Below are 18270 nucleotides of genomic sequence, written 5' to 3' on the forward strand. Positions count from 1 at the left end.
AAGAACCATAAGAAACCGGTTGCCAAGAATGGTTATCTTCACTATACTTCCTTTCACCCCCCATATTTACGTAATAATGTGCCTTATGGCCAATTCTTGCGTATGAAACAGAATAGCACATTGAGATCGGATTATGTGCAAGCAAGTAACCAATTAGTGTCTCAATTTGTGGAACGGGGCTATCCGGAAGCAATTATTAATAAAGCAAGAATGAGGACAATGGGACAAAACTGGGCTCAGATGATACAAGGTTGGAAGGGGCGGGAGGAGAGAGGGAGATTTAAAGAAACAAAAAATATTTTTTGGTCTTTACAGTATACCCCTAAGGCATTAGCTATAAAAAGTATTATTTATCGCCATTGGGGTATTGTTTCTAGTATTGTGGGATGTAGGTCCCAACCTACAGTGGGTTTTCGGCGCTCATGGAATCTACGTGATTTATTTATTTATTTATTTATATTTCGATTTGTATCCCGCCCTTCCCACCAGAGTGATTTTTTGGTTCATACTGACTTGCAGAAACTGCCAAGACTATCCCACCTTCCTATTGGGCATTATCGTTGCAAGGGCTGCAAAGCTTGTAAATATTCTTTGCAGCTGAAAGAATATGTGGATGTAAGGACTGGAATTACTATTAAGCTAACTGGTTTTAAAAAGGGAGTCTAAGGGAGTCATTTATGCCTTAATTTGTGGGGTTTATTCAAAAATTTACATAGGATGCTCTCGGAGAGCTGTTAAGACTCGAGTCTTGGAGCACATTTCTAGGGTTCGTCACCAAATTCCTGGCGTTCCTCTTTCCCAACACTATAGGGAAACAGACCATGATTTAGAATTGAGATTTTTTGTGATACAGAAGGTTGAACTTTGTAAGGGTACAGGCGGTGATATACAAAAAATTTTGTTACAGAAAGAGGCTAGGTGGATACATCACCTAAATACAATAGAACCCTTTGGCCTTAATTTCTATAATGATCTCTTGCGTTTTGTGTAATTCTGGGGTAGGTGTTTTCAGAATATATTGAGATCCCCTTGAGTTTCTTATTTTTACCAGGTGTGACTTGTCTTTTTAGGACGGAGAGTCTTGTCATTAATGTGATTATCCTGTATGCGCTGGGAGAGATATTGGTCTGAGGACCTTTTCAGGTTGTATGTTGGAGTAGTTTCTATGTCTATTTAATTATTGTATATTAGGTATTTTGTTATTATATGTATTGTCACATTTGGTTTTAGAGTTGGCTTATGAAGAAGCTGTAAAGGCAGTGGAACGCAATTCAAACCGGTGATTGCGTGAAGGAAAGAATTTCTCCTTTGAAGCCGACGCCATGGAAGGACTCCGTTTGAACTTTACACTTGAGTCTTAGTACTCCTTACAGACTGTATGAAGATTGTTTCGGAGTCATCCTTTGATGATGTTTATATGGGATTGTTCTTTGTTCTTTAATGTCTGTATAATGGTATTTGGTCTGGATATTTTCTATAATACAATGTATTAATTTTTGGAAGTTGTCAATTGTTTCTTGACACAATAGGTTTTGTTTTTTGCATCTTTGCTTATATTGTGTTGCCATTGTTTAATTGTTTGGTATGGAGCTCTGGGCTGGGATGTCATCAATACGCAGATGGCACCCAGCTATATTTGCTGTTGGATGATCGGTCAGCTGCAGTCCCACCAAATCTGGCTGAGGGTTTGGAGGCTATGGTGGGCCGGCTAAGGAAGAGCAAGTTGAAGCTGAACGCATCAAAGACGGAGGTTCTGTGATTGGGGGGAGCGGGGTTGGATCTGGAGCGTAGACTGCCGACTCTTGATGGGGCGCTACTAACACCAGCGCCTACCGTCAAGAGCTTAGGAGTGACACTGGATACCTCACTTTCAATGAAGGCCCAGGTCACACATATTGCCAAGGTGGCATTTTTTCATTTTCATCAAGCCCGGCAGCTGGCTCCCCTCCTATCTTGCTTGGACCTAGCCACAGTAATCCATGCAATGGTCACCTCCAGACTAGACTACTGTAACTCGCTCTATGCTGGCCTACCCTTGAGTCTGATCCAGAAGCTCCAACGGGTTCAGAATGCAGCAGCACGAGTCCTGACAAGAACGCCACAGATGGCACATATTCTTTTTTTTTGTTTTTGATTATTCATCGATAAATCAATCTTACATAACATATTCTACCTGTGCTGCGCCAGCTACACTGGTTGCCAGTTGAGTACCGGGTCAGATTCAAGGTTTTGGTTATGTCCTTCAAGGCCTTGAGCGGTCTGGGACCGATGTATCTATGGGACTGCCTCCTCCACTATGTCTCTGGAAAGGCGTTGTGCTCCAGTAGTAGAAATCTGCTGGTGATCCCTGGCCCGAAGAGGTCTGGCTGTCCTCAGCAAGGGCCAGGGCTTTTTCAGTCCTGGCCCCAACTTAGTAGAACACTCTGCCAGAAGACATCAGGGCCCTGCGAAATCTTTTACAGTTTCGCAGGGCCTGTAAGGCAGAGATGTTCCGCCAAGCCTTTGCATAAGGACAGCAATGGTTGCCATGCTGGCACCTTTTCCTCTCCACCCCCTCTTGGGGGGATCCCCCCACCCCTGATGTGATCCAATAACTGAATAAGAGCACTTTAAAGATGCCATTAGGGTTTGTAATTTGTAATGTAACTGATTTTATTGTTGTACATCGCCCTGAGCCTGGCACTGGCCAGGATAGGGTGATTCATCAAATACAATAAAGAAATAAATACTTCATCCAAAGAGTGATTAACACATGAAATTCACTAACACAGGAGGTGATAGCGGCTACAAGTACAGGCGGTTTCAAGAGGGAACTGGATAAACATATGGAGCAGATGTCCATTAGCCACAAGGTATAGATGGAACTTTCTGCCTGAGGCAGTGATGCTCTGTATTCTTGGTGCTGGTGGGGGCAACAGTGGGACAGCTTCTAGTGTCTTGGCCCCACTGGTGGACCTCCAAATGGCACCTGGGGTTTTTGGCCACTGTGTGATGGAGTGTTGGACTGGATGGACCACTGGCCTGATCCAAGATGGCTTATCTTATGTTTCTTTTCATTTTTAGGGGTATTTGTCAGAGGTGTTAAGAAGAAATGATGTGTGGCTGACCACTCTATACCACGTGATTCTTTCCTACTATTCATTGTCAGTTCTTGGCTAGAATATTCTTGTCTGCTTGTCTATAAGCCTTGGGACAGGGACCATCTCATTACCATATTCTGCAAAGAAACTAAAGCAAATTGGAAGTAGTAGAAAATTGTAATTACTTATAGTCATGTGGGTAGCTGTGTTGGTCTGAAGCAACAGAATGATTGATGCTATTTCAAACATACAGGTTATCCTATGAGAACCAAATCAATGGGATGTGAGGAATCCTGGGTTCCAATCTACACTCAGTCATGAAGTTCACCAGCTATACTTTAGGCTAGTCTCTCAACTTCACCTATATTATAGGATTGTTAGGAGTGCCCAATGGAATAATCCCATGTGTACCAACAGGTGCTCCATGGAGGGAAAAGAAGATCCTGTCAAAAAAGACAGTATGACTTTACATTAAAGTATGGTTTGTGCATTCATAAAGCTATCTTATGTCATGTCAGACTATTTGTCTATAAAGGTCAGTACTGTTGTTCTAACTGGCAATGGTTCTCCAGGGTCTTGGACAGAAGCCTTCCACATCATGTATTACCTGATCCTTTGAAACAGAAGTGCCAGGGATGGAACCTGTGACCTTCTGCATGCAAATCAGATATTCTATCACTGGGCCATGGCCCTCATATCACTACAAGATGTTTAAGTCCAGTTGTTACATCACCAAACCAAAAACTGAACGTTTATAATCCTCTGGATTTAACTCCCACATAATGTTGAGATTTACCTCATAATGTGGAGTGGCTGAAAGGAGATGGAAGGTCTTATTTCAGAAGAAGTTATACCAAAGCGTAACTTTGGGCATGATAACCACAGGATGAGACATACTGTTGGTAGATTAGGCATCACTAAAGTCTTCTCCTGTATCTACAATATTTACCTGCTCTTGATAGAAATAAGGTCAAAGCACCAGAACCAGAACCAGCTTCCAGCACTACGTCTCCTTGACTTATATCCATAAGCAGCAGCATTGCATTCATATCCTAAACAGAACAGAAATTATAAATTATATAAATTGGAATGGATTTAACTACTGTATAACTTTTAATGCCGTTTTCAATTATTGTATATATTGTATAATGTTTTATCTGAATGTTGCTAGCCGCCCTGAGCCTGCCTTGGCGGGGAGGGCGGGATACAAATAAAATTTAATAATAATAATAACAGAGTATAAGTAGTAATAAAGCTGCCAATCAGTTTTTAATTTGGTTATTCAACACACCTAGCTTCCACACAGGTAAAACTGATGCTCAGTGCAACTAGATGGCAACAAATAGGACAGCTGCTCACACACGATTTCTACATACATATTATTACTTTCAAGAGGTGGCACTGATGATCCAATCCAGGCTATGAATAAATATCTACAGTACATCTATCAATCTCGGTCTCGCAACCTGGGCGGGAACTGCTTAAGGGAATGAAGCATCATGCTTTTTCACATGAATAAAGGAAAGATGGCACAGCATTTGGCAACTGAAAATCTCAGATCCCAATTTTAACACAGACAAGAGCTTGAAAACAAATTAGAAATTAGAGTACAAACTGTGCTGGACTAGAATGATTCAAGTGTTAGAAACAAAATGCTCAACTGTTTAAATGTTAAACTGTTTTTTAAATGTTAAACTGTTTTTTGATATTTTAAATTAAGGCTAACCCAAGAATTCCAGTCTCCATGTGCTTTTCTTCCTCTGTAGCCCCATTCCTTAATTTTAAAAATGCCAAGAATTTAAACTGTCTGAATTTTTGAAATTAATTGCTTCTTTTAGGCTACAGATCATAACCATCTGCACTGAAGTACTTCCAATGAGTATGGCTACAATCCAGTGCATACTTACCTGGGAGTAAATGCTATCACATTCAATGGAATTTATTTTTAAATTAACATACATAAAATTATCTGCAAATTATAAACTGGTGCTGTATGCTGTGAAAGGTCTTTGGAGAACTAATCATACTGACAGAAAGTAAATTTCATGTATTAAAGCAACCATTCAAAACAAAATGCTCATCATGTATATGTTAACTGTCTCAGTGTCTGGCCCGCATACATATTTGTAGGTTGCGGGCTGGATCTGCTGAAAGAGGAATGTTTTTGCTGATTCCCCCCTCCCACTGCAGACTCCTCCCTTGTGCTTCTTCTATTCCCCCAGAAACAGCAACAAAGTCACACTCCACATGCAGAAGTCTTTCCAGCTGCAGAAACACTCCGGTGGATCCAAAGCTTTGTCCTGCATCCACCACAGCAGAGCTCTGTAAAAAACAGTTACTTGTATGTACAGGTGCAGCCTATACTTTTTTTTTAGCAACCTGCAAGAATGTCCACATGAAAGATCAGTATGAAAAATGAGTCTTATCATTGGGTAACACTGACATAACATTACATGAGAAACATGCATGAACTAGTGTTTCCTACAAAGACCAAGTATAGTGTGCCAAGTATAATGCCAAGTATAGTGTGCACCATCATAGGAATACAAGTATGTGATGGAGTACAAGATGTTTCCAACATGAAAATGGTCTGTTATGGGAAGGTTATGTTTGACATGTTTGACATAGTTTGACATTACCAATGTACATCAAGAAGAGAAGCCAGTGATTAGTTACACTGGTGTGCTGAAATGATGATGATATTGGATTTATATCCCGCCCTCCACTCCGAAGAGTCTCAGAGCGGCTCACAATCTCCTTTACCTTCTTCCCCCACAAGACACCCTGTGAGGTGGGTGGGGCTGAGAGGGCTCTCACAGCAGCTGCCCTTTCAAGGACAACCTCTGCCAGAGCTATGGCTAACCCAAGGCCATTCCAGCAGGTGCAAGTGGAGAAGTGGGGAATCAAACCCGGTTCTCCCAGATAAGAGTCTGCACACTTAGCCACTACACCAAACTGGCTCTCAGTAGATAATGAATAGAAACCTACACTTGTTCTCATGCCCTTTCCCTTTGGTTTCTCAGCAGCTAGGGAATCTAAAGCACGGCCACAACCATACAGGAAGAACTCTCCAGATAATCTCTGAGATCACCACAAAGTATCGCTGTCAATATTGGCAGGTTGAGGGGCAGCCCCACTCATGCAGTTTTGCTCTACCTTTGGATAAGAAATGGTTGGTCCTCTCTTCATCAGCAGCACATAGTCTTCTAAGCTCGGCCTCCTTATTAGGAATGTCTGACCAGTGGAGGTCAAGAACAACTGTCCAGGGAGTTTACCGATAATCTCCACAAAGGGAATGGCTCCCCAGCTGCTGCTCAGCACGCCTCCTGCCGTTAATCTGCACAGTTTTTTGAACTCGGAGTGACGTCTGCGGCGGAACTCTGCTAGAATCAGCTCTCCTACTTGGAAAGGGATGTTTCTTGACGTTGCGCCGATAAGATGCTCAGGCGCCAAGCCTTGATCCAGCTGGGATTGTGCTTGGGGAACACATCTAGAGAAAACAGAGGGCTCCTGTTCTCTTGCACAGGCCTCTTGCTTGGATTCCTTGGCATCGGAGCTCCTCATGGCCTGGATCTCCTCAGAAAGGAATTCCTCCGGTACCAGTCGACTCACTCTTTCCACGGGAGAAAGAGATTTTGCCCACGCCCGCCTCCTACGGTTCTCCGCGAGCGGAGCAGAGGTCTGCTGAGATACCGGTGGTACGGACACAGGAGGCTTAATCTGCCCTTCCGACTCATCCCCGCCCCTGTTCTTTGCACTGCTAGAAAATAACCTTTTATTTAAGTCTGAGTAGCTGATTGCTTCCAGAGCAGCCGCGTGGTTTGCCCTACACAATGTCCCTCGCTGCTGCCGCTGTTGTTCAAGCGCCCGGCCGCCGGGGATATTTGAAACTGTGCCCTGGAAGCTGCACGTGTTCCTCTCGCCGTCCCACGGGGGTTGCTTCCTTCTCTTCGCTTGGCTCCTGACGGCCTCCCAACTCTCTCTTCGCAGTGGCAGCCAGCCCAGCCACCTCCTCCAGAAGCGCATCATGCCGATTCGAGTATTTATTTCCTGATGGTTCTATGGATGTAGATCCCTGTAAGCAACCCTTTCCTTTCTCTTAAATCAGCAGCGGTCTCAGGGATGAAAGCGCTCACATTTCTACTGATTCGCCTAGGCTAAGTGAGGATTGTATCGCCCAGCACTCCAGCATTGTGCTCACGGACCCGCGTGCTGCTCCGCAGACAGTCGAAACCAAAGAGCTGTAGAGAAGCACAAGAGTGCCGTAAGGCAGTATCTTCCGGTACTGATTGTGCGCCTCCATGTGCGGGGCAAGAGCGATGAAATTGCCTAGGAATGCAAAGTAATATCCAGGAAAAGCAGGCAAAGTTAGGGGCATCCCCTGAGAGAGAAAGTCATATTTCCTCCAGTCATGTAGCTTGCAAAAGACTCCCTCTGTGATTGTGCATCTTTTAAACGGATTTTTAAAACAGAAAACATGTTTTCGAAGAACCTCGACAGTAGTAAATATAACACTAAGTCTTTAACATTACTGCAACGCCATTAATTTATGCACATCATGAACAAAGAGACGGGAGCCTTTCTAGGGGAGCTTTCGGGGAGCGAAGGAACTGTGATCCTTGTTCTGTTTCCTGTGTGCTTTTTCTGTGTAGGATGCATCGTTATTTTAAAACACTGTTAAGGAAAGGAAGACTGCCTGTTTCATTAGAATTTTTTTAACAATAATTCTGTGTATTTCCACTACATTTGCCCAGCACATGGAGGCATCTGTGAACTGTGGCTGAGAGCTGCAATTTATTAGATATTATTTGATAACGTAGCCCTCGACAAAAGAACGTATCGTGTGACGTATATAATCTGCGACGATCCAGACCCACCAGGCTGCTCAGTTGACTTCATCCGACGAGTGGCAGGACAGAGTATTTTACGTCTAGTCTATGCAGTTTCCGTGACCTCTTAGGGCTGTGCTACATTAGTTACATCAAGTCTTTGTCGCCTTTTTGTGACAGTCCCCTCATTTGTCTCGTGTTCGGGATTCTGTCGTGTAATGTTGTTAAAGCAGAGCAGCTATTGAAGTGCAACTGAGGACCAATCCAGAATCCTCCTGTGTCTTTGCTGCACCTCAAGTTAAAAAAATGAAATTTTAGTATGGTATAGTGATTCCCCAGTGGCTAGGATGCTGAGCTAGGATTTGGGAAACCCAGGTTTGAATCCCCAGTCTGCCATAGAAACTTGCTAGGTAACCTTGGGCCAGTCACACTCAGTTTACACTTACACTCAGCTTACACACACTTACAGAGTTGCTGTGAGGATAAAAGGGAGCAAAGGAGAATTATGTAAGCCATTTGGGCAGGGTATAAGCTAAGTTACATGACCATTAAATAGATGCTGAATCCCAGTGCAATCACATTTTAAACTGCCTTGCTGTTTTTCACACATCACCATTGAAGAGTGGCTCAGAAGTGCTTTAAGTTGCACATGTAATATCGCCCTTAGCAGTAACGTGTGCTCGAACCCATTTTTAATTTTATTTTTTGTAATGGGTGGGATGGGTAGAAGTCAGGGCTGTGCAGCAGCCTAAGGAAGAAGAAACAGATTCCCTGATTTATCTCTATATCCTACATTCAGTCCTCTCCCATATATCCCAACAGGATGACATACATTGAACATAGTTTTATTCTGATTTAGACATACTGTGGCTGGGTTTTTTGTTGCCCTTAAGTGAGGCAATAAATGCAAATATTGTAAAACAGGGAAGTAGCCCTGACATTGAAGTTGATAAACTGGAATACTCAGCTGTAGATTCAAAAGTGGAAAATGCTACACATAAAAGGAGAATATATACATATAATTGAAAAAGGCTTCAGCACTGTTTGGAAGAAGTATCAATGACTAAGGTGGTAACTCTTTTGTGATTAATGGGATTTACTTTTGAGTAGCACTGCTTCCTCAGTCAGTTATAAGATGCTGGAGGGAAGAAACAAATACAATTTCGAACTATATTAACAAGAACATGGGAGGGTAATAAAAGTTCGGCTGGGTATCAAGAAGTTACTTCCCAGCACAGAGAACATAGTTTCCTTCTGTGCAGATTTTGTACCTTTCATACTTTACACTGCTCTCCCCATTCAAAAATCAGTCATCTCCACTTGGAGGAGCAAAAAGGCTTTTAATATTATAACAGAACCCATCATAAGAAGTGGTGCCATTGCTAAACAATGCAAGTAAACCAGGAACACCAAAAGACTTCCACATGTCAGAAATAAAAGTACTCCTGACATTCAATGGAAAGGAAAGTACAGTCCGATCCTGCCAGTTTGGTGTAGTGGCTAAGTGTGTGGATTCCTATACAGGGAGAGCCGGGTTTGATTCCCCACTCCTTCACATGCACCTGCCGATGTGACCTTGAGTCAGTCACAAGTTCTCACAGAGCTGTTCCTCTCTCAAGAGCAGTTTCTGTCAGAGCTCTCTCAGCCCCACCTACCTCACAGGGCGTCTGTTGTGGGGAGGGGAAATGAAAGGAGATCGTAAACAGCTCTGAGACTACTTCAGATAGTGAAGGGCAGGGTATAAATCCTATCTCTTCTCGTTTACTGAGACGCAAATTCCAGTGCTTTCAATGGGGCTCACACATACAAGTTCTCAGGACTGAAATGTTACAGCCCCATCCCATGCAAATGTGGAGGACCTAAATTCCTCTGTGAGGTTGTGGAAGTACCAGGAATCGCGCTTTACAGTGCAGCTTCACGCCAAGTCAAGGGGCTAGAATGGTCCCCCTCCGCTTCCACTGGCACGGCCAGTGTACAAAAATCTCGGGCGCGCCTTGCTTCAGCCTTCTCCTAAATCTGCTTAAGAAGCGCGCTCTCTTTCCACGAAGTCACCCGCCGCGGCTCGGCCTCTCAACCAACCCTCTCTAAGCAGGAAGGAGGAGCCGTAAATCGACGCCGAACGAGCTCGTCACTGTGCCCGTCTGACCCGCGGCTTCCGCGCTTGCGCGAGGGGCCGAACACGTGGCTGCCGTGCGGCCGCTCGCCTGCTGGGAGCAGAGAGGGCCGGGCCTGCACCGAGCGCCATGGCGGCACCAGGAGGAGGGACGGCATGCGGGAGGGAGCCAGAGGCGGCCTTGGGGCCCACCACGGGCGGCGGCACCTTTGTGGCAGGGACGCCCTGCGCCTTCTCTCCCAATGAGCGGCGCTTCCTCGCTCTCTCCGGGCCGGACGGGCGGCTCCGCGTGTGGGAGACGCCGAGCAGCCGCCTGCAGCACGAGTACGTGCCTTCTGCCCACCTCAGCGCCGCCTGCACCTGTCTGGCCTGGGCCCCGCCGGGCGCGGGAGGAGGAGGCCGGACGGCCCCTGGCAAGGTAACGGAGGGGGCAGGTAAACGGCGTTGCTGTTGGCTGGTGTGGGCATGCGGGGCCTGGGCCATGTGGGAGCTCCACGCGGGAGAGGAAGCTTGTCACGCCTAAGCAGGGAGAAGCCTTCGCTTGCGGCTGCCGAAGTAACGACACCTCCGGCACTCCGTATTGACACGTGTGGCCGAGCCTTGCAGCTAGAGAAGCCACCCGAGCACTATTTCAGGAGTCGGGGGCGCGACTGGTTCTCTTGCCTGCTTCGTCCTCAGTTTGACTGACTGATTTAGGCTCCCTTCGCTCAAAATCCGATTTTCTTCGGGTTTTTTTTCCTTGCCAGGCTCTCTTGGGCCCGTAGGAACACATGTTTGCCACCCTGGCCCCGCCCCGTCCGTATCCTATCGAGGCAGGAGGGGAGAAAAAACTTCTGCGTATTCTTATTCCGTGTGGTTTTCATCAGTGTCACATGGCTTAACCCCTGAATTGGGTTGCAGCGCCAAGACTCGGTGGTAGGAAGAGATATGTCCCAGCAAGAATCATCAGTTCCCGAGATTCTGCCCACGGTAGTGAGCCCAAGAAGCAGAGCCTATATCGGATGGAGTTCTATGGAGAGGAGGCTTCCTTCCCAATAGATGGGGTCACCGAAGACATAGAGTACTTTAGGCCATTGTAGTGACAGGGTCCTCGAATGCATTCCTTACTACTATTTTCTTGGGAGTAGAATCTGCACTATAAGTCAAGTCCCCTGGTGTGTGTCTGGGGGTAGAGTTTTATAAAGCTATGCACTGGGTAGAGAGAGTGTACAAACAAAGGTAACTTTTTCTCCCTTTTCCCAAATGCAAGAATTGGAGAGCATCTAGTGAAGATGGTGTGTAGTAGATTCAGGGTTTCTGTGCCCTCCAGATTAACTAGTTGGCCGCTGTCTGAGGCGAGATACTGGACTACCTGTACCACTATTATGGCAGGACTTTTCTTGAAGTCTTATCCCTGAGGTATTGCTTTCCTAAAGAGAGCTGAATGAGGTTGGGAAAAGAATTGGAATTCTCCATCATTCTCTGACAAACTTGATAAAGCTTTAGCTAATGAGACTGTAATAGTATGCATTGGATCATGTGCTTGGTGGTGTCTTTCCTTCCAACTTATTTATTCACTAGCTTCAGCTAATGTGGAAAGGTGGGATTAACATCTTTTAATATAAAATATTTTATCCAAGTTTTCTGTTAAAATTAGCACACAAAGCAGTACAGTAAACTACAAATGACATTAAACCTCAGTAAAAGTCTTTCTTGAGAACATGATTATTTGTTGAGATGGATCTAGATACAGTGGAAGAATGTGACTGTGTCTTCATACTGTCCCCTTCCTTATCCAGTAGTGTGAGTCAGATTTTTAGGTTGAAAGGTTTATCTTCCAACCAATACTCCCTCTAAGCTATGGACCCTTGTGAGCCAAAATTCTACTTTGAGAGTTACTGCATAAATTAGTTTGCTCTGAGGCCATTTTTCCTGACCTGAGATAAAAATGTCTGAGCTGCGGGCTAAACTGTGAGCTAGTTCACACTAACTCATCTTACAGAGATTCAGGTGGGTAGCCATGTTTGTCTGAAGTAATGTGACAAAAGTTAGAGTCCAATAGCACCTTTAAGACCAACAAAGTTTTGTGTGCGTTGACATGCATGCACACTCTGTATGGAATCAGACTTGCCTGTTCAACCTCTGCCATATATGTGTGTGTGTGGACAGGCAAGTTGGATTCCATACTGTTTGACAAAGTGTGCATGCACACGAAAGTTCACAGCCTGAATAAAACTTTGTTGGTCTTGAAGGTGCTATTGGACTCAGTTGGAATTAAGTTTTGACATATCGGGTTTTATTTATGGAGATAAAAAAGGGAATGGTTAGTTTAATGGGAGGATATTTTGATATAATGGGGTTGGAGGAGTATTACTTATCTCCTCAGACAGCAGGCCTATAGTACTTGCCTGGGAGTAAATCTCCTTGAAAATGTTTGAGTAAAACTACAGGATTTCTCAGTTAATATTTTAAATATATTAATGTGCAATCCTGCTTTCAGTTTATCTTAAACTCACGGAAGTAATGGATTTAGATTTGAAGTAACTGTTTATAGGATTGCACTATAACAAAGTTACTGAAAGAAGATTGCTAAGAACTGTTACATTTTGCAATGAGACAACCAGTGAAGTTTTTCCAAAATTCACATTAAGTCAGAAGCAGTTTTGTTATTGTTGCTGCTCTTGACATTGGTTTTAGTAATGTTTCTACTTAATATTTGCAGAATTAAGAGATCTGACAGTTCATAGAAAAGTAACTGCTTGAGCCAATCCATATTGATCATATTTGAGTATGAAGATGTGCATGCGAAGTTTAGCTATAGCAACATTAAAAGCCACTTCTTTATCTTGGAAGAATTTCTTTGCCACATCATTTTTATTGTACATATATACCTTTAGTCTATATGAAAATAATTCCACACATTCTCAGGAAGTACCACTTTGTACCAATGCTGCAAATGTTGTAAATCAGTATGAGATAACAGGCAGTTTTCCCTTAAGTGTTCTTCATTAAAATGGGCAGCCTGTGCTTGATCACATTGTATATTATTTTGTTGATTCATATCCCATTAAAAGTTTAATCAGGAATGTGTTTTCTTTTGTATATCAGTATTTTTACTTGCATTGGACTTTGTGTGCTGAAATTTGAAACCTGTAAGATATTTTCCATAAGGTTTTTTTTGTAGAGAAGAGCAGTGCCTAAATTTAATTGTTCATGCTGAAATACTGAGTAGTTCTGTTGTCTGTCTGCTTAAAAATAATTGTGTTTAGGGTTGAAAACCCAAGCACTTAACTGAATTTGTTAACTTCTCTGAAAGAACCTGAACTTGTGAATTAGATGAAATTGGAACACTTGGGGAAGCATTGGAAAAAAAACAACTACTGTAATATACTGGAAAACCACTGTTCTGAAATGTTGATCTTTGTTTGAATTTTTAGTTTATTTTCTGTCATGTATGATGCCTGTGTCAAAATTACACAATCAAAATGAAATCTTAAAAATGAGATCCTAAATTTTAATTTATGGGAAAATGTTAAAAATTACACTATGTGTTTTTGTTGGCATTTCTGTTCCTACCTGCTTCTTTCTAAACTGGCCTATAATCTGTAAGAATGAACTGTGTGAGTTTTCTTGAATACTGTGGGTATTGGAATTCATGAGCATATCTTACAGATGCAAACTTTAATTGTCATGCCTTATGTATCAGTTAGTATTCTAATTCTAAATAAATTTTAGCTGGTTAAGGGATTCAGCAAATAGTCTTCAGATATTGATGGCAGCTTAGTCATTTGGATCCTAAAAATGCTAAGCATGGTTGGCATTTGTGGACACTGATGCTTCCCATGAGAAGGGCAGTCTGTAGAAGAAGTTAATAAGAACAACCTTGAGGAAATACCTGCATTTGTAGGAAGAAATTTGTAGGATTCAATACAGTGAGTTTATAAGACATCATTTGAATGTTGTCTTTGTATGATGCTGTACTGCAGAGTCAGAAATTCATAGTTAATGTGATGCTATATTCAGAGGCAATTCCATTAATTAAACAGATCTTGATTTGTAGGGAGAGAATAGAAAGACTGCTTACTGCATCTATATTACAGAATGATGGAGGAATGACCAAGAAGGGTACTGATGGGCTTAAGTAGATGAAATGATGACTGTGTACCTCAGGGGTGTCGAACTCATTTGTTATGAGACCTTGTCGGGCCAAGTCATGTTGGGCCGGGCTGTGTGTGTACTTTTTTAAGATTAGATAGCAGAGAGATAAACTTTATAAAGGACACATACAAACACAATTAAAGACTTTTAAAAAAAACTTAAAACAGATTAGCACTTGGTCTTAATGATGCTTTCTTTGTATCTCTCCCATGGGATCCAGGGAACTGGACAAAGGAAGCGCAGGCTCTTTCCTTCCTTCCCCGGGGAGCCAGGAGGGGGAGGAGCCTCAGCCGATAGAAGGAACAGAGGCTTGGCTCAGTAGTTCTGCTGTGTAATTGAGAGAGACTGGCAAAGCAAGCTCTCCTTCCTCCCCAAGAGAGGAGCCTCAGCCAGTGGAGAAAACAGGCTTTGCTCTGTCGCTCCTGTGCGATTGAGCAAGCTTGGCAAAGAAAACTGTGGTGCAGAAGGAAGCAAGAGAGAGGGAGAAGGAAGCAGATGACAGCAAGTTGCTTGGGACCTGATAAGAGCCCTCCGGGGACCTGATTTGGGCCCCGGGTCGCATGTTTGACACCTCTGGTTTACCTTTTAATAGCCCCATTTGTCCAAATAAATTCTTTTAAAGCAAGGAGCAACATGAGCAAGAGAGAGACAATGATGGACAGATTCTTTAATGACATTTAGCAAGTTTTCACTGATCCCAAAACATTGTCGTATTTTTGGATCCAGAGCTTATTTCACGATATATAATTGGGCAATTTTCCATTGGAAAACTCTAAAGTTACTTGGTCACCCACTAATTTTGCTGTGAGGTGTTTTTATGTGGAAACATGGTTGCTTCAATGAGAAAATTTACATAGGTTTGTAACAAAAGTAGCATTGTGGCCCTCAAGAAAGTGAGTGTACATTGCCTTTAAAGTTCTCATTTAACATAGCTACTGAGACTACTTCTGTCTTCTGACTGTATTTAATTTCTTTACAGGAAGGCCCTCAGAGGAAGAAGAGGAAATCTGAAGCTGTAGAAGCAGGTGAACAGTTAGATCTTCTGGCTATCGGAACGGCTGTTGGCAGCATTTTATTATACAGCACAACAAAAGCAGAGTTACAGAGCAAACTAGTAAGTATTATACCAGAGTTGTTGTCTTATAATTTATTTTTTTTATGTTCATTACAACCTGGCTTGATTATGCTTGGTGTGAAATCATTTAAGCACTGTTTTGGCTGCAAGTGGCTTTTGTAATAGTTAAAAGAATGTTACAGTAACCTTGGTAGTAACTTTTTTCTGATGAAATGTGTATATATAGCAAAAGAAAGTATTCAGTTTTCAGGAACTTTTTAAATTCTTCTATATCATAGTATCTTATTAAGTGGCAAAGGTTAAGGGAAGATACTGGTATTTTAAAGCAAAATATAACCTACAATAAATAAGACTCCTAAATAAACACATGCACAGTGTCTGAAGACGACTGAAATAAGAGTCTCATGATGCATAGGTAGGCAAACTAAACTTCCCTACTCTTTCCACTGTGTTTATCAAAGGACATAGAATTTTGGAACATAATTTTAAAAGGATAACATGCATATAACATAATCCTCTGCACTCCTTGCAGTTAATCAGTCATAAATGCATGTTACGTCTTCTATGTGTTCCTTTCTTAAGAAGGTAACCCTTAAAATACTTGTGTGAGAACTTGAAAAGACAGCCAATAAGAGATACAAGAATTATGGAAAATCTCTGATACAAGAGCTAATAAATGTTTTAAATAAATAAATGGGAAGAGATTTAGAATAAGGCAGTTGATGGGAAATAGGGTGGATAAATTGAATAAATGTCTCAGAAAACATTTTTATGGAACAATGATTTACCTTTTTATAATATGAGATCTAGATAGCATCTCATATCGAGAAGGATGAAAATATGAAATCCAGTATGAAGCCAAAAAATTGACATATGTTTATGCGATATAAATTGCTGTTGAGGTTTGATCTGCACATAACAAAAAGTCCCCATGTACTTGTATAGAAAGGAGGAGAGTTGGGGTAAGTTTAACAGGGATATGCAGGTAACAAGTCCTCCTTTTGCCGTTAACGTACTTGATGAGGGCAGTAGAGATGGCCAGTCTCAAAGTGGGACCTGGGGATACCAGCCTCCAAGTGGCTCTCAATGGCATTGTACTCCGTGATGTCCCCGTCTTCTCCGTGCTCCATCTCCAAGTTCCCAGGAGTTTCCCAACCTGGATCTGGCAACCCTTCCTCCCCATTCCCTGCCGGTGGCCAGGAAGGACTAGCAACTCTAGAGGGCAATAACGTTAGTGTTAATATAAAATATCTTTAACTGGCCACAGAAAAGTAGCATAAATAAGTTATCAGTGCAAACCCAGGAAAGAGGTGGTGTTTTCCTACTAATAGCTTTTTTCTTTTAATCTAGAACGGCCATGACAATAAAATAAACTGTGTACGGTGGCATCAGAACAACGGTTGCTTATATAGCTGTTCAGATGACAAAAATATTGTGGAATGGAACACACAGACATGCAAAGTGAAATGGTGAGCTTGGGCTTGTGCTAAAAGTTGTTGATATTTCTTGTTCTCCCATCTTTTCTCTCCATTCTCATATCACACTAGCTCTGATAGAATTCTGTATCTTACCATGGCAGCATTCAGACTCCAGGCTTCAGTAGAGCAGTGTTTGCTACTGAAGTAGTGCAGCATGTTGCTAGGGCATTAGAAAGTATGCTAAAGGAGTTGTTCAGCATGTTTCCTGTTGAAGAAAACTGTTTTCTTTAAATGGTTTCTTCTGAGTTACTGTAGGTATGAGAGCAAGAATTCTAAGACACAGAAAACTTAGATTTTAGTCAGCAGAAGGATTGTACTGATACTGTTAGCATTTAAGACTACTGCCCATCTATGTACTTGGATTCTGCCTTGAACCATGACAAAAGGCAGGGTATCAGTGTTTAAATACCATCCCCTTTTCTGGTAGTAGTGGAGATTTTTTTTCTCCACATCTTGTATGATTCTCTGAGTCTCCCTGTTCTTCAGCCACCTAAGAAACCAAATAATTTGCATATACATTGCATATTGATTGGCATGTGACTTCCTGGTGATATTAGATGTAAATTAGGGCATAAGAATTCCATTTTTGTTCATAACTTAGTTTTAGGTGCTCTTATTTAACAGAACACTGCTGTGATGACAACCACTTGGTTTCGCTTACTTCTGATATGTAGTGATGTCAGTTTTCTCTTGGCTGTCTGAGCAGGCTGAATGGAGCAGAACTTCAAGTGACTAGAAAAAGTTCAAGGTTGTAATTTGTAGGAAGAAGAAATTTGAGTAGAAAATGACTAGGAAAATATTGGAATATTGCACTGGAATTTTTTAAAAGGAATTGGGTACAATAAAACTGCTTAAGGGAAAAGGCATGAGGAGACAGTCTAAGGTTCAAACTTCCATGTAGTTTGAAAAGCTAGCTTTGGGGGCAGGGAAATCCTTTTTGTTTTCACTGGCTTTCTGATCCAAGCCCTCACCCCGTTTGTCCTGGGGGCGGGAAATGAATATATTTACTTACATCTTCCTTCTATGGGGCAAATAATAGCTGAGGTAGATGGGGATAGATTTAAATAGTGGGAAACAGACTGAACCACCTTGTAGTGGCAAGCCCTGTCCAATCACCTTCTTGGACTGTTACAGAGATGTGAAGGCTTGAGACTTTTTTTTTAGTATTTCCAGTGAAAAGATTGGGAAATTTGGGGGAGCACTGAGGGGGGAAAAACTATGAAATATTTTACTCTTTTTGAGCAGGTGACTCATAAGGGGGGCATTTTCTTGTCATCTCCCCCACTGTTTTCCTTCCCTGGAAGCCCCCACAGCCTCTCACAATTTCCTGCTTCTGTCTTTTCCCTCTCTCCCACCAGCCAACTTCCCACTCCCTCCTGGGTATTCAGCTTTCTCTCCTTCCATCTCCTCACAGTCTCCCTGGAAAAAACTCTGTGGTTATGGCTGCTGGGCCTAGTCCACTTGTCTTACAGGGGCCACATTATCCTACTCCTCACACTATTTCCTCATTTCCTTCTTTTAGCAGTCCTGAATTCTCACCTTTCTGTTCATTTTCTTC

The 18270-nt window shown here is 42.5% G+C and overlaps 2 protein-coding genes and 1 non-coding gene across 3 annotated transcripts in view; 2 read left to right on the plus strand and 1 right to left on the minus strand.

Moving 5' to 3' along the window:
• Positions 1-7335, minus strand: part of TRMT61B (tRNA methyltransferase 61B) — a 15598-nt gene extending 8263 nt beyond the window's left edge. The window contains exons 1-2 of the mRNA XM_060245280.1: positions 6237-7335; positions 4030-4132 (exon numbers count right to left, since the gene is read on the minus strand). Of these exons, the coding sequence (XP_060101263.1) occupies positions 4030-4132; positions 6237-7109 (976 nt within the window). The 5' untranslated portion in view covers positions 7110-7335. The remainder of the gene's footprint in view (positions 1-4029; positions 4133-6236) is intronic.
• Positions 7336-10095: 2760 nt separating this feature from the next.
• The window catches only part of WDR43 (WD repeat domain 43), a 47344-nt gene continuing 39169 nt past the window's right edge, over positions 10096-18270 (plus strand). The window contains exons 1-3 of the mRNA XM_060245305.1: positions 10096-10440; positions 15139-15273; positions 16585-16703. Of these exons, the coding sequence (XP_060101288.1) occupies positions 10153-10440; positions 15139-15273; positions 16585-16703 (542 nt within the window). The 5' untranslated portion in view covers positions 10096-10152. The remainder of the gene's footprint in view (positions 10441-15138; positions 15274-16584; positions 16704-18270) is intronic.
• Positions 17341-17418, plus strand: LOC132589414 (small nucleolar RNA SNORD53/SNORD92). The gene has a single exon (XR_009556601.1). It is a non-coding gene; the product is annotated as a small nucleolar RNA SNORD53/SNORD92 (small nucleolar RNA).

Source organism: Heteronotia binoei, chromosome 1 (assembly GCF_032191835.1).
Source record: "Heteronotia binoei isolate CCM8104 ecotype False Entrance Well chromosome 1, APGP_CSIRO_Hbin_v1, whole genome shotgun sequence".
In the NCBI taxonomy this organism is placed as follows: Eukaryota; Metazoa; Chordata; class Lepidosauria; order Squamata; family Gekkonidae; genus Heteronotia; species Heteronotia binoei.